The sequence below is a fragment of the Leptonotus elevatus genome, chromosome 20 (genome assembly GCF_054856555.1).
Source record: "Leptonotus elevatus isolate MCC_2025b chromosome 20, RoL_Lele_1.0, whole genome shotgun sequence".
Classification (NCBI taxonomy): domain Eukaryota; kingdom Metazoa; phylum Chordata; class Actinopteri; order Syngnathiformes; family Syngnathidae; genus Leptonotus; species Leptonotus elevatus.
The window spans coordinates 296,654-313,308 of record NC_141258.1 but is presented as its reverse complement, the minus strand read 5'-3'; the positions used below and the strand labels follow the sequence as shown (position 1 = coordinate 313,308).

The following is a 16,655-nucleotide window of genomic DNA, read 5'->3' as shown; positions in this document are numbered from 1 at the left end:
CTTGTGTGCACCCGTGTGCGCGTGGAGGTCGGCTCTGGCCTCTGATTGGTTAAAAGTAGGTCAAGCCGGCCCGCTCATGTGACCCGGCATTCCTCTGTGGGCGCGCACGCGTGCGTGTGTGCGTGCGTGCGTGGTGACAAAGGGAAACGTCATTAAAAAGTGCGATTGTGATGTTTCGCTTTGCAAGTCAAAGGCCGGCAAGTGGACTTGGAAAGCAAAGGACGGTTCATGCATGCCAAAAATAACTCGACACACGTCCACGCAAAAGTCCAAAAACACCTGCGACGCTTCACGAGCAAAAAAAGACACAAAATAAGCAGCACGTTCAAATGAAAAACTTCGACTTCTGTCCTTTGCTATAAATCAATGACAAAAAACATTGCCATGTAATTAATGGCATTAAAACATGCATACAAGTCTGTCATTCATTTCAATTAAAGAAATAAAATGATTGAAACGGAAATAATTGATGAGTCTGTAATTAATATATATTTTAATAGGACCAAAAGAGTCCGTCATGAAGTGTTTTATTGTAATTAGTCACCTTTTATCAGATTGAATCCTCTTGTTACGAAAAACATTTTTAAAATGTTAAATCTGAAAGTTAAATTCCCCAATGTTCTTCTTTAAATTCAGTTTTTAAATGTAATTTAAATCAAGTTGTTTTTATGACTCAATTGATGTTGACTGCTTTTAGTATTGAAGAAAACACACGACAAAAGTGTTTCCACTTTAATACATCAAATTAAAGTCTTGTCATTGTTGACTTTCTTTTCCTGAACAATGTTTGTGTTTAAACTTGCAAACTTTCATGTTTTGAATTGTTTATTGTGTTGTGCGCACTTTTCCGGTTGACTGCGTTATTCGCGGGGGGGAGGGGGCGTGTCTTTAGCCGTGACGTCGGCAGCCCTGCGAGCGCAAGGAACAAATGGTTCTTGTGACTTCAAGCGCCTGTGCGGACGACTCCAATACGATATTTTGTGGCCGTTGCGTACACTTGTCATTCGTCGGCCAAGCAACTTCCGACGTGGTTCGGTCGTCTCAAACCGGAAGTTATTCATTTGGAAGCAACTGGACGCGGTTTTGGCCCATTTCCCGAGTCGATTTGAAGAGTCGCTCGGAACGCTCACTTCGTTTGCCGCCGCTCGTCGTGCGCGCCCCCGACGACGCTCGCTCCTTTCGCGCGCTAGTGACGCGCCAGCGAAGGCAGCGAAAGGCTTCGCGCTCCTCTTGGCTGTTGCTGAGTCTTGTCGGCTCTCGCGGACGTTGTGCCGTCTTCTGGTCTTCTGGGGGGTTCCGGATGGACAAGATGTCCCGAGTGCACGCCAGCGTCCTGAATGCAACTTTTGTGTCGTCCTCCGCCGCCGTCGCCGCCGCCGCCGCCGCCGCAGCTTCGCACGGCGTCCTCAAGTCGCTGCTGGAAAATCCCGTCCGGCTTCCTTGCCGGCAGCATCATGACGGTAACGTACACCTTGTCATCTTCTCACGCGTTGCCTGGACAAAATCGATGACAACATCCTTTTGCAGTGGTCACGTTTTGAGCGCGTGTCGCTTTGATGCAAACGCGCGCACTCGACAAAGTTGATGTTGTTTGAAAAGGTCAGAAGATTTTTGTTGTCCAAATTGCGCCCTTGCAGAGATTGCAAATGGCAGAAAGATGATATGTCGCTTCGTCAATGAGTTGCCACTAAAACCGCAACGTTGCTTTCAAGTGTGAAAATAAAACGCGTTGTATGTTACACAACATTATGTCTCAATGAATACAAACTAAAGCACTGCGGCTCATCTCGTGGATGGAATTGGCTGACTTGTCTCGTCCTTGTTTTTCTGTAAGATATTATCATTATTGGGACGAATAACTTTGATCCGTTTTGTCCAAATGTGTAAAAATACATTCATGTTAAAATGTGTGTTTTAAGGCAATGCGATTCTTTCTTCTTTCTTTTTTTTTTTGGGGGGGGGATCAAAAGGACATTGTTCTGACCAAGTCATCATAATTGTAATTCCAAATAATTATATCATAAACAATAAGTCATTGTAATATGTTGGCATGCTGCATTTTAAATGCTCAAAGCCAAATACCAACATGCAACTTCTCCTTTACATCCCCGATGGTAACAATTGTTACGTTCTTATACTGTCGTCGTGTTCCTGAAAGTAACTAACCCATATATCAACTGTTTCTTACGCTAACACGGTGTTCCTAAATGTATGCATGCGTACATCAAATGACACCAAGTAACGATTGCTTCGACTGCAGTAATAATCCTGAAAATACCTTCTTCTTCTATTTCTATTTTTTTTAACTCTTCCGGAAATGAACAATTACTGTTCGCAACTATTTCATTTATTAACTATTCTTCAACACAATATTACTGACAGTAACTCTTCCTTGTAGCAATCCTGAAATCAACTTCCTTATTGTAACTATTTCTTGTCGTACTAATTCTTTGTAGTAACTTTTCCTTGTTGTAACCGTTCTTTAAAAGGGAAGTAAAAAAAAGAAAAAAAAAGTCTTTGCAATATGTTCTACGCGTCCTCACAAGTCTTTAAAAACAAGACATTATTGCGTTTGTGGAATAAATCAAGCATCAAAATCCTCCTGTTTTGATCCATCTCGAGGCGGCCATTTTGACATTTGTTGTCGACTGAAAATGACACGGCGGCTCAATTAACGACCAATCGTCATTACAATTTAGAAGTATAGAAAACGTCCATTCATTTCATGCCACTTGGAGGGAAAAAATGATGAAACAGGTCTTTCATAGGTTTGTTAGTTTTGGGGGGGGGGGGGTGAAATGTTCTGAGTCAAAAGTGTTATCAGGGACGATTGGAGTTGTGATCCTGGTGTGGAAGATCCCTATTAAAGGATGTTTTATTTTTTTTTTGGTGGCATCAGCGTTCGTCAAGAATCACGAGAAGGAGAAGAAGCTGGACGAGGAGTGCAGCGCCCCGCAGTCGGCCTTCCTGGGGCCCACCCTGTGGGACAAGACGCTGCCGTACGACGGCGACAACTTCCAGCTGGAGTACATGGACCTGGAGGAGTTCCTGTCCGAGAACGGCATCCCCTCCAGCCCCGCCCAGCAGCAGCTTGTCCCTCTGCGGGGCCCACCGTCGGCCGTCAGGGGCCCGGCCCCGCCCCCGCCGCCCTCTGTGATGGATCTCAGCAGCCACGCCTCCACTTCCGTTCACAATGCGTCGCCCGCTTGTCTGCTCAGAAACCCCAACAGGCCTGCAGGTACATTTTCATTTAAGATGGACCGCCTTCTTTCTTTTTTTCTTACTTTTCCCGGAACCAAAAGTTCCTGCTTGCCCGTCTGCCTTTGTTGTTGTTGTCTGACTTTGAAAAGCATCCTAGCAACAGAGAGCTGTGAGCGTGCGTTAGCTTGATTAGCATAAAGCTAGCATCGAGGTCAGTCACGTTGGCATTTCGATCCTCAAACGTCGTTAGCCTATTAGCATAATTGCACAAGTCATTTTTCAATGTTTTTGGAAAACGAGAGAAATGTGAGCGTCATGAATGCTAACGTGCTAATGAACGCTAATCGCCGTGAGTGTGCGTGTGCTTGTGTGGATCTGTTAGCATGTGTGCTTTCAATGTGTTATTTATCGTGCGTGTTTTAGTCTGCTTGTGTGTTAGTGTAAATGTGTGCGTTTGAATGTGTGCATGTGTTTAGTGTGTACGTGTGGGAAAAGTGTCACCGTAAATACGTGTTGGTGCGTATTTACTGTAAATGTTTCTTTGTGTATCTACTGTGAAAGTGTGTCAGTGTGTGTTCATGATCCTCGCAGCCAAGAAGGACGATGAGAAGTGCCACTCTGACTTTTTTCTTCCTCACGTGCGTATTAGCGTGCATTAAACGGGTATGAAAGCGTTGTTGTGTTTTGCGGTCCAATGTGTCACTAACACACTTGTAGGCCGACTGCACAAAGCCAAACGGAACGTGAGCGTGTCATGCGGAATATCGGCGGCCATCTTGCGCGCGCGGCGAGCTGGTGAGGCCGCGGACCAGCTCAGACAAACAAACGCAAACATCCTCGGCGGTCGTCCTGCTGAAAACTTGCGAGCGTTTCCTTTCAAGACACGGCAGCTTTCAAGCAAAGGCTGCTTTAATGAAACCGGTTTCAAACTAGTACAAAATGGTCAAAGCCGCTTTTCACAGGTGTGAAAAGGTTCAAGCGGGTTTGAGAGGAAGGCAGAAGAAACGTGAAATAGCTTAAAAAGACAAAGGACGCTTTAAGTTGACCCGGTTGAGTTGAACACATTTAATAATAATAATAACAATAAGCACAAGGCGGTTTCAAGTGAATGCAGGTTGAAATTTGTCCCACTTGTTGAGCTCGTAAATCCTCGTCGGCGACCGGAAGCAGATTTGATTGTTGATTGTTTTTTTTTTTTTTTTTATGACGTGTTCTTGTTCCGGGTCACATTGAGTTATGCCTGCAGAAGTGCTTTGGAGAACACGTTGCGTCTGTCGCCACCTGCTGGCCGCAGTCTGTCACTGCATCACTTGCTCAATATGCGCATACAAAAGTTTGTGCTCCGAAACCAGGAAAAAAAAGTGGATGAAAAAGTCTTGTTGTCGTCCTGCAGGTCTCCCCAACTTCAGAAACAGCCCGGGTCCCATCGACCCGGACTCCGTCCAGGTTCCGGTGGGCTATGAGCCGGACCCGGCCGACCTGGCGCTGTCCAGCGTTCCGGGCCAGGAAATGTTCGACCCGCGCAAATGCAAGTTCTCGGCCGAGGAGCTGAAACCTCAGCCGATGATCAAGAAGGCTCGCAAGGTCTTCATCCCCGAAGATCTGAAGGTAATTTGCAGCCGGCGCTCGCTCGCTCGTTCGTCCGATTGGCCCGTTTCAATGCATTCAAAACCATCAGATGGCTTTGAAACGGGTTTGATCTGAAGGCGGCTTGTCATCGGCTTGAATGCAAGACAAGTGTCAACGGGTCTAAACTGGTTCAGACAAGTTGATATCGTTTGAAACAGAAGGTGGGTTTTAATAGGAAGCGCATTTCAACAGCTGGGAGGCCTAATTGCGTTAAGCAGGAGAAAAGATAAAAGGTTGGAAGGGAAATCTGGCTAAAACGGGTTTGAACTGACGGCAGGTTTAAACAGGAGGTAGGCCTGAACAGAGTTGAAACTCAAATCGGCTTGAAACCAGTTCAAACAGGAAACAGGTTTAAGCTGACGTCAGGTGGAAACCAGTTTAAACGAGAAAGAGGTTTCAACTGCTGTCAGATTGAAACCAGATTAAATGTGAAACGGGTTTAAACTGCTGTCAGATTGAAACCAGATTAAATGTGAAACGGGTTTAAACCGAAGTCAGGTTGAAACCAGTTTTCAGGCTTCAACTGAAGGCCGAAGCCTTTCAAGCGGTCCCCATTGCTCGTTGTGGGAAGTGACGTCGCTTTTGTTGTTGCCTTTGAGCAGGACGACAGATACTGGGCCCGGCGCAGGAAGAACAACATGGCGGCCAAGCGCTCGCGCGACGCCCGGCGCCTGAAGGAGAACCAGATCGCCATCCGGGCCGGCTTCTTGGAGAAGGAGAATTTGGCGCTCAGGCAGGAAGTGGGCGAGCTGCGCAAGGAGCTCGGACGCACCAAAAGCATCCTGGCCAAGTACGAGGCCCGGCATGGACGCCTGTGAGAGCCCTACGCGCGCACGCACACACACACGCACGCACGCACACACGCACACACCTCCACTCCACTCACAGTCTGATTGGCTTGACTCACTTGCAGGTGAAGCAGCAAGTGGTGCCAAGGCCTTCTTGGAATTGCTGTTTAGGTGCCAGAAAACTTTAGTCAAGTGTGTGCGTCCTGGTGACAAACCAAAGTCAAACCAGTTTCACCAATCCACATCGGGTCCTTGTCAGCGCTGGCTCCGCCCTAAGGGAGTCCGGCCAATGAGAGAGCAGATTGTCTTTGCTGTGCGTTCCCAGCATGCACCTGTGCACGTGTGTGTAACGTGTGTGCCCGTCACTGCCTTCTGATGTCCACGTTTTGTCTTCGACCTTCTCAGCAGCATTTTGTACCACAAACTGACTGACGGAAACGCAGAAGAAGAAAAAGGATTTCAATCCACAAATGCGTTATTTTTCTAACACTTTGTTTTATTTCAAGCTTTGCTGAAATCTTGAAAAATGAACCCAAAGACAACATATCCATGCTGTTCAAATGACAAAATAAAAAGAAGTCAAAATCATATATTTTATAAATAAATGCTTAGTTACAATAAATCACAAATAATGGGAAAGAATTGTTTTATCAAACTATTTTACATACAATTTTTGTGTGCAATTAAAGAGAAATCGCAGCGGCCGAGCACAACTGTTAGCTCGGCCGGAGTTAGCATCAGTTAGCACTTTAGCAGTAAGCCTCGTGCGGCGTTCAAAAAGAAACAAACAATTGCAGCCACAAACGTCTTCAACTTTGGAATTTTGTTGTCGTTTGCTTGTTGACGATATTTGTTTTGCTTTTCAATGACAAAACCGCAAAAGTTTGTCTCTTCTTCAGTGAATGATTCGTGCAATAATCCTTGAGACAAATTGTGTACATTTTTCTTTGTGCGTCGCTCAGTGCTGACATGAATGTATACTGGCGTGCGTGCGTGCGTGCGTGCGTGCGTGCGTGCGTGCGTGCGTGCTACACGTTGACTTTAGTACTGCTGACCAAAAAGAAAACCTTGTCAAATGAAATGTTTCTATTCCGTGCGTTGTTTTTGTACAGCTGTGGATGTTTGGTGCGAATGTTTGGATTTGGTGACACAACTTGAAGCGCCACAAGGTCGCAATCGGGCCAACGGCAAACGCATTTGTCACATTTGAATACAGCGAACCCTTGTTTGGCGTCGGGAATACTTCGACGGGGTTATTTGAAAGGGTTCCAATCACGTTCTGCCACCTGGAATGAACCCTGACGGAAAAGTAACGTTCAACAGGTGCGCGCGCCCGAACGGCCTTTGCACGCACAAAGCGCAAACGCAACGATGTGTCATGGCGCTCGTTAACAACAGCAAAAGGCAAACGAAATGATGATGAGCCGCCACCAAACGCGGGTTCACTGTACAGAGCAGCAGTGGGCAAACTCGGCAGGTTTTGGAGGTTTCCCTGCTCCAACGCAGCTGATTCCAATCCACAGGATGCTTGTCAGGCTTATGCAGATGAGATGGTCACATATCAGCTGTGTTGGAGAAGGGAAACCTCCAAAACCCGCAGGACCGAGTTTGCCCACCCCTGGTTATCCAGCGTGCGTCCGTCAGGGCCGTGCATTCCACGGGCATTAAGCAAGCCATTTTCTTTTCTCCTGCACTTTGTAGATGAAAATACCTCAAAAGGATCCAAATTCAATCGCTTCACTCCAGCACGTGTTCCAAGAACCACTTTATTGGCTGTTTTGGGCCTCCGCGAATGTAACGGTCCCATTCGAGCGCTTCATTGTTTTCTTGTTTTCTTTCCTTGCGGTGTAATTGATCTTTTTGTTCTCTCTGATGTTTCGATGCTCATTTCCTTTATTTATCCCGATTTTCTCATGAACATGATGAATAAAACAATACATTAAAATGTCTTCTTCTTTTGCCTTGAAAATCGTCCATAGATCAGCTTTTTGGAACATATAATAATATGTTCATACAAAAATGACCGAATATTTTTTACAATGATATTTTAGAAAATCATCCCTCTGGCCCATTTTTACGCCATCTTTTTACGCCTCTATTTTGTAATTCTTTCGAAAGTCACGGCGTGACTTCAGTAGCCAATCAGGCGATAGAGACAGACGCGTGTGCGCGCACGCTCAGTCACGCACGCTCACGTGCAAGCAGCGTCTTGTCCCACTAAAAAGTTAATTTGGCTCAGGAAACTGGATTCAATTCAAAAGAAGCAAATCAGACACGAGAGGAATCGGGAAAACGTTGTCATGGTGATTTCCTATCCAGAAACGGGACCTGGGTGGGGGACACCCGCAAAGTCGTCAGGTAAGTTGAAAAAAATGGATTGTTACATGACAAGGTATACGATATCAATCCGGTAACCTTTCGTGTTTGGCAGTAACTTTTCCGACACGAACCGCGGTAAGAAGAGAGACAAACATGACGTCACGTGGCGCAGTGTTAATGGACGTAAATAGCGCCGGCGTGTGGATGTCAAACCTGACACATTTGTGGCCATTTCAAGGATTTTGTGCTTCAACTGACTGATACACCCCCCCCCCCCTCCCATTTATTTGCCACTCCGAAAAGCATCTTTTTGCCACTGACTTGTTTTGTTCTCCGCCGCCATTTTCGGCACTTTGTTTTGTCGAACAATTTGGACGTTTGTCGCCTTTTGATGACGTTGGAATGGACGAGCGCGACCACATCAACATACCAGACATTAACTTTTGCATGGTAAATGTGAAACACATATTTATTTATTTTAATCATAACAAAGATGACTCAGTGTGATTTGACAAAATACAAAAATTAATTGTTATCCTCACATTGTATAAAAACACACACACACACACAAAACGTACGTGTCACACACGTGGCCAAAACAAAGTTGAAATTGACCAGGATTATGAACATTCATGTCTTTTATTTTGTGAGCACGTCTGGCGATGACCGGCAGGTGGCAGCAGCCTCGCAGAAAGAAAACACACAAAAACACATGACAAGAGTCATGATATGGAAACTAAAAAAATTGTATTGACAGTTAAAAAAATGTCTTTATTATAAATAAAAATCTAACCACATTTTTTATGGAGCCATCCATCCAAACCGCGTATCCTGATATAATGACAAAATTGTATTTCAAAAAAGTTGTACTGAAAAGTAATTAAAAAGTAATTTCAAGAAAAATGTCACACAATGAAGTTATTAAATGTTAAGATTGAAAAATAACGATTGTTAATTGAAATGAAAAAAAAAAAAAAGTGTGTGTGTGTGGTGTTTTTAGTTGCTAATGTGCGTAATATTACATAAAGGTCATTTTGAGGACATGAAAGCAATATTTGGTTAATCCTTTCTTTTTTTTTCGCTTGAAAATCAGTGAGCAGCAGCTGGGCCGCAAATTAAAAGTGTTTGCTGATGTCACGAATGACTGACCTTTCCAAAGGTCACTCCAACGAATCATTTCAATTCATGTTGAGGTCAGTTGAGAAGTGAAATGTAAATAAATAAATACATCTTTTGAAGTAAAAATAATAATAATAATAAATAAATTAAAAAAAGTCATTTATTGAAATATCCTGAAAAAAGGGAACTATTTAAAAAAGGTAAATTTATTCAAAATAAGAATAATATTATTAATATAAATACCTAATTAAAACAAAACAAAATTTAAAAAACAAAACACGAAATACAACAAATAAATGCATAAAATTAAATGATTGTGAATTGAAATGTAATTCATGACTGTTTAATTAAAACTTTCAGAAAACTGACTTATAAAGATATTGGTTAAGTAAGTTACAAAATCATACATTTTAAATAAAAGTAAATAAGATATGGTCAATGAATTTTGAAAAATACAATTTAAATACGTAAACATTTCATCAAATTGAATTGTGAATATATATTCCATACAAATAGAAAAAGACTCAAATATCAATTATTTATTAATTGTATTGGGAAAACCATGAATTCCAACTTTTCTATATTCATTATAGCGAGCAGACATAAAGATGATAGCCCCAAAAATTATTTTGGTGATCGTCAGGGGCCTTTAATTCATTTGCACAATTTTGTTGTGTCAATCTAACAAATACAAACAGCCACTTCATATACTTTTATAAAAATGGACATGAAATCAAGCGTCCTGAGGCGGGAATACATGGGATGACATCATCGTCATCGTCGTCATCATCATCGTCATCATCATCGTCATCGTTCCAGAAGTTTGCGTGTTTGTAGCCCAACAAGGTCCAGGCTTACGTAAGCCCCCGACGGACAGACAAAAAAGCACAAACACATTTTTAATACGCTGCTGCTGCTGCTAATACTCTGCAGGAATAAAATAATCCACAAACATGGACGATAGGCGTAGGCGGATAATTGTGCAATTCCTCTGATGGATGATTGACAGGCCGCACTGGGCCGCTTTACGTAAGAGGATTTGGCCGCCGCCGCCGCCGCCGCCGCCGTCCTTGCAACAAAACACGTTCACTTTTTTTCCCATCCTTTTGTGCTTTTTATCCGCCGTTGATCTTTTTTGACTTTTGTCTTTTGAGCTTGCTTTACAATGGAAGACGGATGACGCTGCTTTGCGCCTTTTCATGGCAAAAAACAACAACATTTTGATCTATAGATGTTTGCAATCATAACTCAAACTGGACACAAAAGTGCAATTTTTGATGAGCTTGAAATCAGTTAGACGAACATGAATCATTTGAGACTTTTTGTTTTGCTTGTCGTGCTATTAGCTATTTGTAGCTAACGTCTAATTGCTCTTCATCCTCATTTATGGTCAGTATTCCGACATTCTTCTTGGCTAAGACGTGTGAAACGTCCGCTTTATTCAACTTCATGAAGCTTATTTTCTAGCTATGTTAATAGGACATGTTAGCATCTGCTAGCATTACGACGAATACCTCAAGTTCTGAAATGTGGATACTTCACGTGCTAGTTTTAATGTTCGAGCTAAAATAACAAAACTTCTTGTCTTATTTTTTGTTTACACTACTTTTATCATTCTGGCTAAAATAACTAAAACCTCTCGTTATTTTATGAGGACAGTTTTGTGTCAATAAACGTTCATAACGTTTGAGTTCAGTCACTACACTAATTGCAACAAAGACCCGAGATGTGGCGAAAACACATTCTAGTTTTAGTTTTCCAACTTGTCATCGTTTCTCAGCCGATCCTCATTTCAAGTCAACGATCTGTCAAGAAACCGTAACAATGTAGTAGCAAATGTTAGCATGCTGCTAGCATCACAACAAACATGCACTTGGCAGCATCGCTAACCCTCAGCGCTAACTCGTATGCTGAATCACTGAATGTGACGCTTTCCTTAAGAGTGGCTAACTCACAAATGCTACTTTTTGGTTTCTGGGCAAACACACAAAAAGGAATTCACCTCATCTTCATTTAAAATCAATCTCAGGTCAATAAATATTAACAACGTGGCAGCGCAGCAAACGGCTAGAGCGCTAATGTCCAAATATGGTCACTTTCTGGTCCTCTCGATGGTCCAACACAAGCCAGCAGGAGCTGAACTCAAAGCCCGCCTCCCAAATTGAGGGGTGGGGTTTGCAAACAGCCGAAGGGGATTGTGGGAGTTGCAGTCCTTGTTTTTGCCAACAGGCCGAGCGAAACAAGAACCTGGAAGAAGAAGAAAAAAGATCAGCAGGAAGTAAGCGCAGCGTTTTTTTGTGATGTGGTCCGGTCACACGGGTTGCACGGCCGATCCGGTCAAGTTCTAACATGAAGGTGGCTGGTTTTTGGCAAACTTCAAGGTCATGGGAAGGAAGCATGGAGGCAGTCGGAAGTCAGCGCGAGATCTCCAACAAAGTCATCCCACTCAGTTTTCAGGAGCTGTTTGTGAGAGCGGCAGTCGAAAGGGGGGGGGGGGGGGCTGTCGGAGTAACGGCGGTCCGATGGATGGCAGGTCTGCCTCAGCCGGGAAGTTGAATTTCAAATTCAGGAGAAGCAGTGCAGTTTGCATCCCGGGTGGGAAGCAGTTGGAATGAGAATCGGCAAACCGTGGTCCTCATCGGAAGAGGCTGGACTGGCCTCTGCAACTGGAGTATCGGGTTCACAAATGAGGGAAGGATGGAGAGGCAGATCGTCAGCTGGATGCGGGCTGGTTTGTTATGGTGAGGGAGGAGCTCAACTCTCGACGTGGGGGCTGATCTACGTACTGTGGTCTTGAGCTGTGGGGGCCGTGACCGAAAGAACAAGATGGCGGCTATCCCGGGCCGAGAAACGCGGTCATCCGCCGCTCCTTCGCACTGAGAGGAGGCGGTCGAGCGTCTGCTTGGGATGCCTCCTGGCGGGGGGTCCCAGGCGGGCCCCGCCATCCAGGACACGCTGGAGAGACTGGGTCTGCTTTGGGATCCTGTTGGAAGAACTCGATGAAGTGGCTGGGAAGGCATAAGTCGGAGCATCCCTGGAACGCTGCTGCCTCCGCAACCCGACTCCGGATAAGTGGAAGAAACCGGATGGATGGATTATAACTACTGTGGCTCCGATACCGATACTGGTATCAACAGAGGCCCCGATACCGCATCAAAACAGTGGTATCGGTATCGGTGAGTACGAGCAAGCGACATGCCGATGCCATGAATTCTGACGCTAATTCGGAACTTTGGATGCAGCATCTTGTGTCTTGCTCGTGCGCGACATTCACTGACGCGTGACGTGTTGACTGCCGAGCCAAGATGTCCGATTGGCCCTTGAATGTTGGCGGGACAGCTTTTTCACGTTGAGAAAAAAAAACTTGCGGTATCGGAATCGGTATCGGGGGCCAAAAATCGGTATTGGAACAACACTGATTACAACTTGATCCCACAAGACAACAACTCTCCTCGGACCCAAAGCGCTTGTCATGATTGTGTGTAAAATGTGTCTGGGATTTCCCCCAACCTGTTCGCTAACTCGCGGTCAAGCGCGATGTGGTCTTACCCGCCGTCACGCGCAGCAACGCGAGGCGGTCGCGAGCATTCGGAGGCCGCAAGGATGCGCGCGGCGCCGCTCACACCAGGGTGCTCCTCTTCTCGCCATCTCGGCTCGGGTCGGGCGTCCGCGGCTCGGCCTCGCGGTTGGGCTCGTAGCGGGCGGAGGCGGGCGAGTTCTGCATGACCACCAGCCGGATGGGCGACTGGCCGGGGGGCGGCGGGGCGCTGTCGGGGGCGTACTCCTTGGTGGGGTCTTTGCCCCGGCAGTCGTACAGGATGCACGAGATGAGGAAGACCAGCAGCAGGATGACGTAGCTGGCCACCAGGATGATCAGGTTGAGCGTCACCGGGTCAATTTCCAGGTAGAATTCCATGAACCCCATGCCGACGCTTCATAGCGCGAGCCCAGGGTCCTGGGCGGGGAGGGGGGGGGCGCGTCCGGGGGGCCTGCCGGAGATGAAATGAGAGCGGAATGAAAGCGGGCAGCGACAGCCGGCCGGGCTGGACGGGAATTAATCCGACCTCGGATGTCGGCGACCAATGGGCAAAGCCGCTGACTTTTAATAACTTAAGCCGCGCTCGGACGCTCGCCGTCGGGCCGCCGGACGCGCGCCGCCATGCGAGCGCTTGCTCTTGCAATTTGGAGGAATGCTAATCATTATCGGGTGCAAGTCGCCCGCTGCCCGTCGTTTCAAAACAGGCGGCCTGACACGATTTCTTTTGCCAAAGCGTTTGGACTCAGATTTCCCCGAACACAGGACAGTGTTTTGGTCAACTCGCACCAAGACGATGTCACAGAACAAAATGTCCAGTATGTTTGTTTTCATGACCTTTACAACAAAAATATATTCTGCTGTGTTGTTGGGGGGGGCGTGACCTGATGACATTTCGTTAAGTGATTCTTTCACGTACCACTAGAGGGAGTCGGCCACACACCACACGAAGAGAATCAACTGATCCGAGGCTCAACATTTGTCAGGGTGACGCCCATCAAGCTTGTTTGTCACCCAAAAAGGGGGCCGCCATTCTTCTGTAACGGCGTATGAACTTCCTGCGTTGTGCGGGCGGTGATGGGGGGGGGGGGGTAATGCGTGCGTTTTCAAAAAGCGTTTAAATCCGTCAAAAGGAGCAGGATTCGAGAGACACCGACGGAAGGGCCTCTCCCAGGGTGACTGGACCTATTGGGGGGGGGGGGGGCTTTTGTTGCCATTGCCACCCTCCTCCAGGGCTAAAATACTGTCGGTACGAAGAAAGTAAAAATTTAAAAAATTACAAAATCAAATCATGTATCATAAATAAGTCAATTGAAACATCAAATCATATATTATTGTATTGTGGCCGTACAGTACCTTATGGATTGTGCGCCGGCCCGCTTGCCTGCTTTCAGCACCGATTTGGCGGCTGACCCGTCCTCCACCGGGGGTCAAAGTTGAGGCGGCGGGCGTGGACGAGCAGCAAACGTCTTCCTGTTCTGCAGCCGCTCACTTTCATCCAGTCTCCTTGCGTGCCAGGCCTTTTCCGCCCAGGAGCCTGGGGGGCCATTAGTGTTGGGGGGGGGGGGGGCACTGCCACTGTGCTCCACCTCAGGAAGGGAGGGCACGGATGGGATATCCCCTTCCAAAGAATCCAAAGTCCAGGAATCCTTGACTGGATTCCGAATACGCGCTCTCGCGGCTCACTTGATGAGTTTCGCCACTCGTTGAATAATTAGCGTCGTTAAAAATGACGAAACGCTTTCATGTGAGATTTGAACGGTTCACATAACAAGCGTTGTGATGTCACTTCCTGTGACTTCCCAGAACAAACAAAACGCCACATTAGCAGCGCGCTGCTCTCGGGTCAGGATAAAGTTAGCTCACTCCAACCGACCGTCAAGCCGCCCCCCCGAGACCCCCGTTCATTAGCGCTCTGGCCCCCCACCCGCAAACACGGCAGTTGCCAGGCCACGTAAACATCACAAACAAACTTCAGGTGACTTTATTCATAGAAAAGCATCCAGTATTGCTGAAGGGCGTGTGACGCATATATAAATAAAGCGGTTCAAAAAAAAACACACACTCACTTTTCTATTTTTCTGAAAGACTAATAATAATAATAATAAACCTGTGGCATGAAAGTTTAGTATTCTGCTGACATTTGTGCGTGTTTACAGGAAAAAGAAACCGTAATACCAAGTGTGGCCATAAGAGCGTCAATTAATCTCCGAGCGCCCGTTACGCACACACAAGCATCTTAAGCCGATTTTTCTGGTACTAGTACTAGTACTAGTACTGGTACTAGTATCCACATTGACAGAATAAACAAGCAAAGCAAAACAAGTATGCTGACTTTGATCGCAAGTTGAGAGAATTGAGCTGAAAATTGGTTCCAATTATCGTATTGGGTGGACCCGTCTTCAGAGGAGTTGCAAATTGTGTGATTTTTTTTTTTAAACAATCCAAAGTACCGTTTCTCATCAAGTCTTAGCAGCATTCTCATATTCTAACCTTCACTCCTTCAAAGTTCATTTTAATGATGTTTTTTTTTCCCCATTCAAACGCTGCAGTTCCTGTTGTTTGACCTCCTGACCACAGGTGGCGCCGTAGAGTAAACTAGACCAAGGGTGGGAAAGCGTCTGTGGGTTTTCGGTCGGACTGAGGTCTTCATAGATGATGTAAAAACGTTCTTTTTTTTAAACGTCGCTTGCTGGAATGATTCCTGTGATTGGTCCAGAAGATCAGCCGTGCTTTTCTATTTCTAGTCGTGTCAGTCCTTCACGTTTCTCCTCGCCGTATTCTTGTCCAGCGTCCAATCAAGTGTCTTATGACCAGCGACCGCAACCTTTTGGAGTCAAGAAAGGGAGAAGAAATGAAGGAACGCGCGGCGTCCTAGTATCCTTTGGCGCCCACGAGGTTGGCCTGGCTCTCCCTCCTCCTTCGGTCCCTCTTGCCGCGCTTTCGGAGCTTCCAGCAGGTGGCGCTGGCCCCCAGCAGGCCCAGCCCGGCCCCCAGCAGCACCAGGCCCAGGACGGAGATGGTGGAGCCGTGCGAGTTGAAGGTGTAGGCCACGGCCGTCACCACCACGCCGGCGATCAGCACCACCACGCCGAAGGGCACCGTGCAGCGGTAGCACGACATCTCGGCGCCCCCGGTGGCCGCGCTCAGGAGCTGCGCCTGGTCCATGCGCGGGGCCCGCGTCGCCGCGACGACGCCGTCGCCGTCCTTGGCGCGCGAGCTCAGCTTCTCGTAGGAGAACGACGCCGGGTTGTCGTCCTCCGGCGGGACCGGCTTGCCGGCCAGGAAGAGGTGGGACATCTTCATCAGCCAATCACAGAGCACCTGGATGAGATGATTGACAGCTCGGAATGTCGTGACCAGCAGAACGTTTACATTGAACCGTCTTCCGCAAAATGGCTGACGTTGCCCTTCATCCAACAGGATGCGCGTAAATCGCTTAATAAGGTTTTGCTGTCGCGTGTCCTTATCGATAATAATAATCGAGTCTCTGCTGACAAATCAGGCTACGATTATCGGTACGTGTGTATGCTTTGGAATCAATCGTACATTTATAGTTTCGCTATAAAAAAAAATTTTTGGGGGGGGCGGGGGGTAATCTTCATCAGCCAATCACAGAGCATCTCGTAAACCAATTCCAACCATTGAGAGAATCGGTTCAAAAATGATTGATTCTACCCCAACTAATACTGCAACTTTGTCCGTCTATCTATGCCAGCGACGTATTGCGACGAGCAGAACGATTCCAGGCTCTTCCACTAGATGGCAGAAGGCACAATGAACCGTCAAAGGGGACATGTTGCTTCGAGTCTTGCTCGTGTCTTCAAAAAGACATTTGAGCGTTTTTCACAAGCGCGAGCACGGAAGAAGGTGATTGATAATTTTGCTAATCGATCAACTCACGACTGAAGTGCGCGGTTCTTCATCTCGCTGTCATCGTTCCTTCTTCTTCCCTCCTGCTTTCCTCGCGAGGTCCCGACTAACCCAAAGTCAGAGTGAAGATGGCTATCAATAGAAAACGGCTGCCGCCGCCGCCTCCTCCTCCTCCTCCTCCTCCTCCTCTT

General features: G+C 46.6%; 3 protein-coding genes across 7 annotated transcripts; 1 reads left to right on the top strand and 2 right to left on the bottom strand.

The window, feature by feature from the left end:
• LOC147156224 (hepatic leukemia factor-like) lies at positions 1 to 7,563 on the top strand. Of its 4 annotated transcripts, none has more exons than XM_086064757.1 (5): positions 1 to 1,460; positions 2,900 to 3,238; positions 4,595 to 4,809; positions 5,430 to 5,644; positions 5,744 to 7,563. In XM_086064757.1, exons 1-5 carry the CDS (start codon positions 929 to 931, stop codon positions 5,745 to 5,747), a joined length of 1,305 nt encoding a protein of 434 aa, XP_085920883.1. In that variant the 5' UTR covers positions 1 to 928; the 3' UTR covers positions 5,748 to 7,563. The 4 variants fall into 4 exon arrangements, with proteins under 4 accessions (XP_085920883.1, XP_085920884.1, XP_085920885.1 ...); XM_086064759.1 differs by having other exon boundaries at positions 4 to 1,460; positions 5,433 to 5,644; XM_086064758.1 differs by having other exon boundaries at positions 5,430 to 7,563.
• A 2,019-nt stretch (positions 7,564 to 9,582) lies between these two features.
• On the bottom strand, positions 9,583 to 14,150 carry smim36 (small integral membrane protein 36). 2 transcript variants are annotated; one of them, XR_015091797.1, is made up of 3 exons: positions 13,948 to 14,148; positions 12,606 to 13,045; positions 9,583 to 11,303 (listed from the first exon to the last, which is right to left on the bottom strand). XR_015091797.1 is itself a non-coding variant. In XM_086064940.1 (2 exons), exon 2 carries the CDS (start codon positions 12,979 to 12,981, stop codon positions 12,676 to 12,678), a length of 306 nt encoding a protein of 101 aa, XP_085921066.1. In that variant the 5' UTR covers positions 12,982 to 13,045; positions 13,948 to 14,150; the 3' UTR covers positions 9,583 to 12,675. The 2 variants fall into 2 exon arrangements, 1 of the variants encoding a protein (XP_085921066.1); XM_086064940.1 differs by having other exon boundaries at positions 9,583 to 13,045; positions 13,948 to 14,150.
• A 409-nt stretch (positions 14,151 to 14,559) lies between these two features.
• Positions 14,560 to 16,655, bottom strand: LOC147156222 (transmembrane protein 100-like). Its single transcript, XM_086064939.1, has 2 exons — positions 16,495 to 16,655; positions 14,560 to 15,915 (listed from the first exon to the last, which is right to left on the bottom strand). Exon 2 carries the CDS (start codon positions 15,895 to 15,897, stop codon positions 15,466 to 15,468), a length of 432 nt encoding a protein of 143 aa, XP_085921065.1. The 5' UTR covers positions 15,898 to 15,915; positions 16,495 to 16,655; the 3' UTR covers positions 14,560 to 15,465.